The following is a 10,780-nucleotide window of genomic DNA, read 5'->3' as shown; positions in this document are numbered from 1 at the left end:
TATTTTACCTTTTGTGGACTATTTTAATCTCAAAACAAAATAAAAAATAATTATGCTAGTGTATTTACTTGTATTATTGCCTAAATAAGTAACATAAACATAAATTGATATAAAAACCTTTGACCTTTATACGTACTACGTCATCGACTGTTGGGGTCAACAAAAGGCGACGTTTTCACAAGCGGTTTGGATGAAACTCAGATTTTGCTGAAATTTTTGCTATTTTTACTCTCTTTTAAGAATAACTTGGAAATGGCTTCATCAAGTATGCTTAGCACATTTATGGTGAGTACCAACGATCCATTTTTTCAAAATATGAGTGCGCTCTTTACGAGTTATTTGCACTGGAATTAGTAAGCTTACCTATCATGTATAACTTTTCAGGCTAAAAATAAAACATGTTTCACGTCCGGGTTTTCGAAAAAAAGGAGGAAGAGGGGGCTTTTTATTTTCTATTTTTTATCGAAAAATTGGTGTAAATACCCATACTTAGGGCTGTTTTAGCGTACAACTACAATCCGTACATACAATAATGCCTGGAAAAAGGAGGAGGCCCTTTTTTATTTGTTGTCCTGAGAGTTACACCCCCTCTAATGATTCTCTTGGTCGGGCTGACGTCACAAAGGGGAAATAGCCTTGTAAAACCAGTGTGCGCATGTGCAGTTCCCCTTTCTCGAGCTGGTTGCTAGGCGCGCGCTTGTGCAAAGGTAGACATGTCCACATTCCTTATTATAGAGGGCGACATTCAATCCAAAAAGTTTGGACCACATTAGCTCACAGTCAATGGCTTAACTGTGTAATCCCCATAGTGAAATTCAAAAATTTGAAATTTGGACACCAGAAACTTGACGGCGTAGTCTAAAAAGTGCGGGTACTCTTATCCTTGATATAGAAGTCAGCATGCAGTGAAAGTTAGATTTCATAAAATAAAATCGCCTTTGTGTAAAATGGATCGCCGTGGTGAAAAATGATGCATTACATGCTTTTTTTGTACAGTAAGTCATTGTAAGGCATTGTCATTGATGGTCGCATGAAAAGTGCAGTTTTTAAAACAGACATTTGCCCATAACCCGTAATTTTTGACCTACAGACATGGTTGACCCCCTCATTTTTTAAGTTAAATAATCACCTTTTTAAACAAAATAATTTTGATGTGAAATATCCTACTTGAAAATTTTGTGAACATGCCTAGCAAAGGGGACAATGTTCCCGGATGTCCGACCGAGTGAATCACAAAACCTTCCTAATGTTTCTTGTATCCTAACAACTATCTTGCACATATTTTGATGACGTCGTAGTACACATGTTGACCCCCCAACTCAAGAGGCGCACCACCAAATCACTCCACGATTTATGTACCAGTGAAATTCGGTTAAAATAGTCCACCGCTTATTTCAGCTTGTTGCGGCTTTATTTTCTATACATATTGTCAAAATTAGCTCGTTTTAAGCTCTTTTGCTTCCGACAAGTGTCTGCATGAAAGAATCTGAGAAAAAATCCCAATATTTTATTTCAGAGGTGAAGTTTTGGCGCAATTTGAACAACGTCCGGTTTCAAAAATTGAGTGATTTTTTAGGGTTAAATTTGCACCTTTTTTCTTTATGCCAAATAGCAAAAAAAAGTAGATGGTCACCAATATATTCTGTTAAAGAATAATATTCTACACGTGATAAGCTTTAATTTGATACCAAACTTTTGATCTATATTACGTTTTGCAGTGACAAAGCGCCATCCAAACGTGCGTATTTCCCTGTGTTATCCAATGGCGCAATCATTGGTGGTGCGCTCTCTCAATGATAAAGTATCACTGAAAATCAAATCTTCACTGGACAGACGCCATGTTTTTCCGAGATTTGGACTGAAAGTTCACGAATGGTCGCCAAAACCATCATCAATTTAGCTGAAGGTGAGCATGATATTCTTTTAAACTATTATAATATGTTTCTTTAGTCGTTTATTTACGTAGATATTGAATTTGGTGTTATTTTATCGATGCTGAGGAAAGATATTCGATGCGGAAAACACCATGTGTTAGTCGATGTCAACCAGTGTTTCCATGCAGTTGTTATGAAGCGCTGATGTGGCGTGATTGACATCATTGAGCAGCAGTGTTCAAGCGGGTTACCGTATCACAGTATGACGGTGTATGACCGTAGTATGCGGGTCGCGGTCATTAGGTCAGCATTTTATCGTAATATATTTTGATGTTGGATATTTTCATTATTCGTTGATTTTTCTATTTTTTATGTATCATTTGTGATTTGAAGTAAATATCTTTCCTTGGCATTTATTATTTATTTTATATATGTGTGTATCTATTTAGGCTCTTGCAAAAGTATTTTATTTCATCGTCACATTTTGTGAATATTTAATAAAAATTTTATTTATTTCACATGATCATTTAAGGCTGTGCATTTAAATACCTGCTTGCTTGCCAGTGCTGAAGGGATCTCTTCCCAGTTTTTTTTTTGTAAATTTATGATCAAAATGTAATGTTTTTTTTTATTTAATTTCTTCACTCGATGACGATGGTAACATAAAATTGTGGTAGGCCTAGTCCATCATGAAAGCTGTGCTTTAGGTAAAAAAAAAAATGTTTCGTAGAACTCGCCGACCAACCAAAATTTTATATTTTAATTTTATTGTTGTCAATTTTCAACAAAAAAAATGTGATTTCTTTTCTTCACTTGATGGTAAACTGTGGTAGGCCTAGTCCATCATGAAACTCCCCCGACCGACCCAAATTGTTTTTTTATTTTATTTTAATTAATTTTTTTATTGTTGTCAATTTTCCACAAAAAAAAAGGAAATTTTTTTTTTCTTGGGGGTGCAAAAAGTTGTAATTTTTATAATTAAAACTATAATGAAATTATTTCAACAAACATTCTAGATTGCATTTTACAACAAGGACTACTGTGGACAAGCTCTTTTTAATTTCTCTCTTTATTATTTCTTTACAGAATTTTAAAGTTAAAATGGTGAAGGCAAAGCGAAACCCCAGCCCCGTCAAAACCAGGCATTGCTTATCAACATCTTTTGGATGCTTACAGTACTATACCTCCTGCCAAGGAAAACCTGAAAAAAGGACATGTACTATTTGTCTTCTGTCAAAATGATAAATCAGTGGCCAAAACCATTCATTTCCTTTCTGAACTTTATTCAGGAACATGTACTACATCCAACCTAATGAAGCCAATTGTAAACTCCTACAAAGCGCACAGCAAGAACCTTGGCAGTGAAAGTGGGAAAAAAAATTACGAACATTTTTGCAGTGCATCATTCACATCGTTTTCCACTACTCAGCTACATGTAGAACCAGTGAGAACCCCCCCTGAATGTGAATCTGATTCTGATCTGGTGCAAGTTGAAACTCCAAGCCCATTTCAAACCCCTTGTTCACATCATCATTCACAAGACGTCTCTACCGAAGATGCTGTCCATCTTCCAGGATCATCATGTGTTACACCAAGTCCACATCATCATCATCCACAAGACGTCTCTACCGAAGATGCTGTTCATATTAAATATACTATAGTAAGCTTACCTAATTTCTTCGGTTCGTAGTTTATACTCAGCTTCAAATGGCTCGGTCAATTCTTAGGAACGTGTCTAAAGGCAGCGGAAAAACCTGACATCACCAATCCATATTTGGCAATATTGACCCCTGTTAACTGTTTATTTTCTTACACGGAATAAATCGTATACGGTCATTATGATTTTCACAGTAAAGGGTGTAACTTTTGATTTTTAGGGTCAAAATTTCAAACCACTCAAATATGTTTCTGTTTACTGAAATCATGCATAGAAGCAACTTAAATTCCAGTAAAATAATGTTTCAAGGCTTAAACCTTTTGATTTCTAATAAAAATTTGACATTTGCATAACATTTTGGTTAAAATCTAAGAAAAATGTATTTTACATAACCTCAGAAAATTATGACATGAAAGCTGGAATACATGTGAAATCCCATTCCAAAGTAAGTCAACAGATATAAGTTAAATTTTATACCATGTTTTGTTATGTTTGTAATTGCAGTTTTGAAAATTTTAACATCAAGTGTCATTTACAATGGAAATTTCCAAACCTTAAACATATTTTTTAAGTTTTAATTGGGTTCCTAAAATAATTTGAATGTCTAACTTCATGTACAAATACTACTAACTTGATGAAAGGAACCTCCCAGCCAAGTTTCACAGAAATTGGAGTTATTTTTTAGAATTGGCAATTCAAGCGATTTGTGTTCGGAGGCTTCAGTTAACAACACAGGTGATCATAAAAGTAAAATATTTGGCTAACTACTACAAGCTGACATAAAAAATAGGTAAAAATATCACAATTACCAATTTTCATGCTTTGCTTCTAAGTATTGAATTTCAGTTGTGACAAAAATTAAATTATCACAGCAAGTCATTTTTTTTTGTTTCGGAGGCTTCATGTTAACAATGGTTAAACATTGCAGAAGTAGTTTTTTTGAAAACAACAGTGTTGGCATCATCTAAGCTGTTATTTTCTTGTGTGTATTGAATCAATGATTCTATCGGCAGATATTGTAGATTTATCACATGTTAATTTTTTCACCCATTTGTTAAGTATGGTGTTTTTTACATGTGAAGCCTCCGAAACAGGCTTTTTTGGGTATCAGTATATTTTTCAAACATTAACCATAATGTCAATTTTTTTTTTTTTTTATTACATTCTGCACATATCAAGTAATAATTACAATGCAGATATCAGTATGAAACACACCATTTTAGATATGCATGCATAGACGATAATTAATCTTATTGTTGTTTCGGAGGCTTCATTTGTTTCGGAGGCTTCAATTGTTAACGGAAAGTTTGTATTGGGTCCCATTTTCAAACGGTGATATATATCTCCACGATTTAAAAACATGTGACTTGAGGATCTACTTTGCTACATTTTGATAAATAGATTGGATGAGCTCTTTTATTTATATTTGCACAAGCTTGCTGAACAGTTTGTTTCGAGGCTTCAAAAAGTTAACGGAAAAACGGCTCTTTGAAGTCAAGATTTTATAAAAATTTTAAAAGCTTGCAAATCGACTAATTTTTGTTACCCATTTCAAGTTAAGATAACAACTGTTATGAATCAAGAAGAAGTGAAGAAATAACCAAGAATTATGAACCAAAGCTACACCCACATAGTTTGTTAACAATTGTTAACGGAAAATGAAGCCTCCGAAACGACAAATATTGAAGTCCGGTTCTCAAAAATACAGGGCTCTTCACAATTAAATCTAATGTGGCAGTGTTTACTGAACATATGACTGTACTTTCAGGATAAGAAAAATTATCCATGAACTAACTGAAGAAAACACAGGGTTTTACAAAAATGTTACTGTTTTTTATAGTTTTTCAAAATGGCAATATTAAGTACATTTAAGCCTGCTAAAACTGAACGCAGTAACTCCCAAAGCTGATTATGCTACCCAAGGTAGCTGCTAACTAGATGACTTATGTGGCCAAAAATCATGGAATTATGTGGCTTTATTAGAACACTACGGATTAAAATGTTAAAAATCCAAAGTTACACCCTTTACCGTGAAAATGACCATACCCGAACCAGCGAAAAGCATGTGACGTCAGGTTTTTCCACTGCCTTAAGGCCAGAGTAATGGAAGACACATTCGTTCACGCCCGAATTTGAGATTTCTTGATATTTATCAACACTAAGATGTATTCTTTCACTTGAAACTGATAAAATACAACTTGCTAATATTTACTTGTATTTTTGCTTGATTTGTTTCACTCTTTTCAACTCTAAAAAGTCACATGGCTCAAGACAGCTTAGTAAATTGGCGGGAAATAATGAGTCAGAAATGCGCGAATGCGAAATATTTTGATTACTAGGGTGCATCAAACGCCCCCTATGTCCACCGATTTTCTTCTAACTTGGTCAAAGTGTGCCACTTGCTAAAATATTAATCTCCACCAAATTTAAATTCAATCGGATGTCGTCTTCTGGGTCCACCGGGACCTCAAATTTTGGACGGGATCTTTGCAGCGAATATCACAATTACACACGAGGCAGCTTTTTATCTTCCCATTATTTGCACATAAAAATCATGGCTCCCGCATGCATTTTGTATCTAATTACACTAAAGAAGGGAAATGGAATGTTTTATGGTTTCACATCATATTTTTAGTGATTGAAAAGTGTTGTACAATACTATTGCTTATGAAATTAATAGCTGCCATATACTAACATGTTATGTTAAATACATTTGCTGCTATTTGTACATGAATGTCATGGCTTCCGCATGCATTTTGTATCTAATTACACCTAAAGAGTGGAAGTGGATTGTTTTATGGTTTCACATCATATTTTTAGTGATTGACAAGTGTTGTACAATAACTATTGCTTAAGAAATTAATAGCTGCCATATATACCAACATGTTATGTTAATACATAATTGCGGTTAATTCCATGCTATTTACCTGTATAGTTTTACAAGTCTAGATAGTACAAACAGGGGTAGAAATAAGGGACCATTTCCTGATAGCCATCCGGGCTATCTAGCCATTTTTTCTGATAGCCCTGAAGGAAATTCAATAGTCCTGAAAAAAGACATTGTTTTTGCGCAATTTAAACCTATCGTTTGTTCAAACATTCAGTTATTAGTGAGTAACCCTTACCCCCCATATGGCATAATCAGGGGTAGCACTAGGTTTTAAAACCAGGGGTTCTCAGAACCCCTGAACCCCCCTGAAAGTGTTGAAAATATGCGCTCAAATCCTAAAATGAAGGGTTCTTAATCTCGAATCTGTCAAGTATTGAATGTACCGTTTTAATTAATTGGTAATTTGGTATCAGATTTTGTGATTTTGGTGAATGATGTGTTACCGGTATAGATTCATGGTATGAATAGTTAAAGCCCGGCAAAAAATGTGATCTCGCTTTTCACACCACGATTCTCGCCTGTATAAACCAACTATCTCGCTTTTTAAGAAACTTCCCAAGCAGTTTACTTACTATAAAAGTGTTGCTTTATGCCATAAAAGTTCGCCGAATTCCACAAAATGCAGTAAACTTCGGCAAAGTGCAGAATTCATCACCATTGGCACCACATGGAACCCATGCATTTCTCAATAAAAAATGACATTTCATTGCAAATGAGTTCAAGTTTAGGCCAAATATTATGATATTTATTGAATTACTAGAGTATGATGACTATAAAACATAATTCAAGGGCAACTTTTTGTCATATTTTTCTTCTACGGCCGATCATTGTGTCGTATTTCACCGATGGCATATCTCCACACACCACCCACAAAGCATTTCTTTCCGATTCCTAGAATTAGAAAATTTTCCAACTCATGTACGTGTCATCATTCAGCACTGCAATAACTTAGCAGCAGTGGTTCTAGACAATATCGCAATCTGTGTAATTATGCCGGCGGAGTGTATTTTATTTCTATTTTTAAATTATGTTACAATGCTACGGTGACGTCACTTCAACAAATGTCGTTACATTGCATTTTATGTTACATAATTTCTGGACAGGCCGTAAATATTGAAGATCGAAGCTTTTATTTTTCTTTCACATGTTTTCATTTTTCTGCGCGCATGAAAACCCCTGTAGCCCGACGGGCTACATGGAGATAAAACCCAATAGCCCGACAGAAAACCTAATAGCCATGGCTATCGGGCTATCGCTTATTTCGACCCCTGTACAAAGCCATGTAAACATAAACATGTCTGTCATCATATATATATATATATATGAGACTATTTACATGCAGATTGTCATTGCTAACCCTAACACCGAACACAGAAGTCACTTGGTACCCCCAGGATTCGAACCTTAAACCCCTCGCATGCCAAGCACACGATCATCGGCCGGTAGCCACTGACAGGGGCCCTGCCAGCGATTCTCTGAGCATTTAGCACTTAGTGCGATTCTGTCACCTCATCATTTGGGATCCATGCATGCGCCATGGTTATCATTGTGGTTCTAGTATTTTGTGGTATTTATGGGTATTTAGGGTTAACGAAAATCCAGTGTTTATTAACCAGGTCCTACAAAATCAAGTCTGCCAGTTTGCGCTTTTGGTTTTTCTTGTTCCACAACTTGTAAGATGTTTTGATAATGTTCCTTGAGATTGGGTTGCAGAGCATGGTGTCAGCTCAGCTCAGACTTCATATCAGCAGCCCAATCTGAGGAACATTTAATATCAAAACGTCTTACAAGTTGTGGAACAAGACAGTAAAGAAGCCAAATCTGCGAAAGCACAAACTGCAACTTTAATGGAACTGGTGACTTGATTTTGTAGGACCTGGTTAATTAAGACTGGATTTTCATTAACAGTGACAATCTACATAGTCTACTTAATGATGACAGACATGTTCATGTTCCCAAAAAAGCTTTGCAAAGAAGTGTGAACATTGTGTGGCTTTGTAACAGGTAAATAGCATGGAATTAACCGCAAATGTATTAAAATAACATGTTGGTATAAATGGCAGCTATTAATTTCTTAAGCAATAGTTATTGTACAAGCAACACTTGTCAATCACTAAAATATGATGTGAAACCATAAATATTTCACTTCCAAGTTCTATTAAAAGTATAATTAGATAAAAAATGCATGCGGAAGCCGCAAATGTATTAAAATAACATGTTGGTATATGGCAGCTATTAATTTCTACAGCAATAGTTATTGTACACATTGCACAACACTTGTCAATCACTATAAATATGATGTGAAACCATAAAACATTCCATTTCCCCCTGTAATTAGATACAAAATGCATGCAGGAGCCATGATTTTTATGTGCAAATAATGGGAAAATAAAAAGCTGCCTCATGTGTAATTGTGATAATTGCTGCAAAGATTCTGTCAAACTTTGAGGTCCCGGTGGACCCAGAAGACGACATCCGATTGAATTTAAATTTGGTGGAGATTATTATTTTAGCAAGTGGCACACTTTGACCAAGTTAGAAGAAAATCGGTTGATATAGGGGGCGTTTGATGCACCCTAGCGCGCGATTCGCTTAGCGTGACACGGCGCAACTCTGCGCGTATGTCCAACGCAGTCTAGGCGCATTCGGTTTGTTGTTCCCGCCAGCAAATGTGGTGTAAACAAAACAAAATTTGCAGTCAAAATGCCTCTTAGATTTTTTTAATTATTTTGAATTTTGGCGCACTGAAAGCAGACATTATAGATTTATTGGTGCAAAAAGATGCATATTTAGACCATGCACCAGATACAGCTTTTACAAGCGTGAAAGTCTTACCGTTTTAAAATATAAGGACGTTTTGTGCATAATTTTGACATTTTTTTACTAAAACATCGATTTCTCAGAGTTCACTTTTGACAATATTGCACGATTTCTGTGACTAGATAACTCGAAAAATATGCAAGCAAAAGGTAAACTTTTTGCACTATCGTTTAGAGTACGGGTACCGTACATCAAAGCCTAGGGAAGGTTTTCTCATTTTTTCAAAATATTTGTTTTAAACAAAGATATACACCATTCTGTGCAATTTTTAGCTTAAGGTCGGCTATCGTGTCATGCACCGAATCTCCTCAAAATTTCCTTAATTGTGCCCTATCCTGTAATAAATATATTCCCCAAATTTCAGATCGGGGCATCATTTAAATCATTCTGAATCCGCAAAAAACGAAATGTCAATTTTCACTAACTTAGCCGTCTCATTGATATTGCTCAATCACAATAGTATCGTGCAATCTGAGCGTGCAATAATAACATTGCGTAAGCGTAGTTTCATTGAACATTTTGTCTAATTTTTCTGGGAAATTTTAGAATACTATGAGTTGTACAGTAAGAATATATGAAATAACATTTAGCGGCGACAAAATTCAACACACTCATGCACAGCGACTCCCCAGCCTCTTGAAATTGTCACCGGAAGTCAGCTGTGAGCATTTCCTATACTCACACACACGCACAATCGAATATACGTAGCTATTTGATTCCAAAGTTTCACTAGTTTACGTGCACAATTAACTTACCAGTCAATTTGGTAAATATCCAATACCTCAAAGTCATAAATAAAGTGGAGATATGCATCGTTTCTAAAACTGAACCATTATTATTGGGTTTTACATGTCGGGTAAATTTCATAATTTCGCCATGGACATGTTCCATTCAACGCTGTACAAACTACAACTAAAGGAGCCATTTTCCAATTGCGATAACACACATTACGCGAGGTCACAAAAAAGAAGACGGCAGCGAGCAAAATTACGACAATATTTAATAGGACTCCCTGTTTAGTGGAAAAAAGTTTTATTTACCTTTGAAGGATTTATCTGAATAGTGTTTTCCCACCCAGTGAAAAAATTAGTGTTTGGTCAGAGACTTTTGAAGTAGCAAAGATTAATTGTTATAAATAGATCTTTCTTTATGAATGAAATTTGCAACTTGCTACGTAATATTTGGACACTTACACACGCAAAAGTATTTTCTGTAAAAAATGCATAAAATAGGGGATTTTCAGAATTATTGTCACAAAAATTGACTTAATGTAGACATTTTTTTTAAATTGAAAGTTAAACACAACAAGATTACGGTCGTGTGTTTTGAGCTCGCCACCAAAAAAGGTGGCAACGTTACATTTTGCACGTTACATATGCACCTGTATCTCTATATTTCATATTAATATCAGTTAATACTGTATGCACTAATTATATAATGAAAAACTGATAGAGTGGAAAGTTTCGGCCATTATAAAAATCCCTTTGTCGGGTTATTTGTGGGCTCCACGTTCCTCAGTAATGCTTACTGTAGAATAGA

The 10,780-nt window shown here is 35.3% G+C and overlaps 1 protein-coding gene across 3 annotated transcripts in view; it reads left to right on the top strand.

Annotated features, from left to right (window-relative positions):
- The first annotated feature begins 142 nt into the window (after window positions 1–142).
- The window catches only part of LOC140155929 (uncharacterized), a 30,303-nt gene continuing 19,665 nt past the window's right edge, over window positions 143–10,780 (top strand). The window contains exons 1-2 of one of the 3 annotated variants that reach the window (XM_072178951.1): window positions 1,725–1,906; window positions 3,164–3,534. In XM_072178951.1, the coding sequence (XP_072035052.1) occupies window positions 1,873–1,906; window positions 3,164–3,534 (405 nt within the window). In that variant the 5' untranslated portion in view covers window positions 1,725–1,872. Of the gene's footprint in view, window positions 286–1,724; window positions 1,907–3,163; window positions 3,535–10,780 lie in introns of those variants that run through there. The other 2 variants (XM_072178961.1, XM_072178969.1) reach the window with 2 other exon arrangements.

This window comes from Amphiura filiformis, chromosome 1, assembly GCF_039555335.1.
Source record: "Amphiura filiformis chromosome 1, Afil_fr2py, whole genome shotgun sequence".
Taxonomy (NCBI): Eukaryota; Metazoa; Echinodermata; class Ophiuroidea; order Amphilepidida; family Amphiuridae; genus Amphiura; species Amphiura filiformis.
Note: the sequence above shows the minus strand (reverse complement) of the source record. Positions and strands in the feature narration are given on the sequence as shown.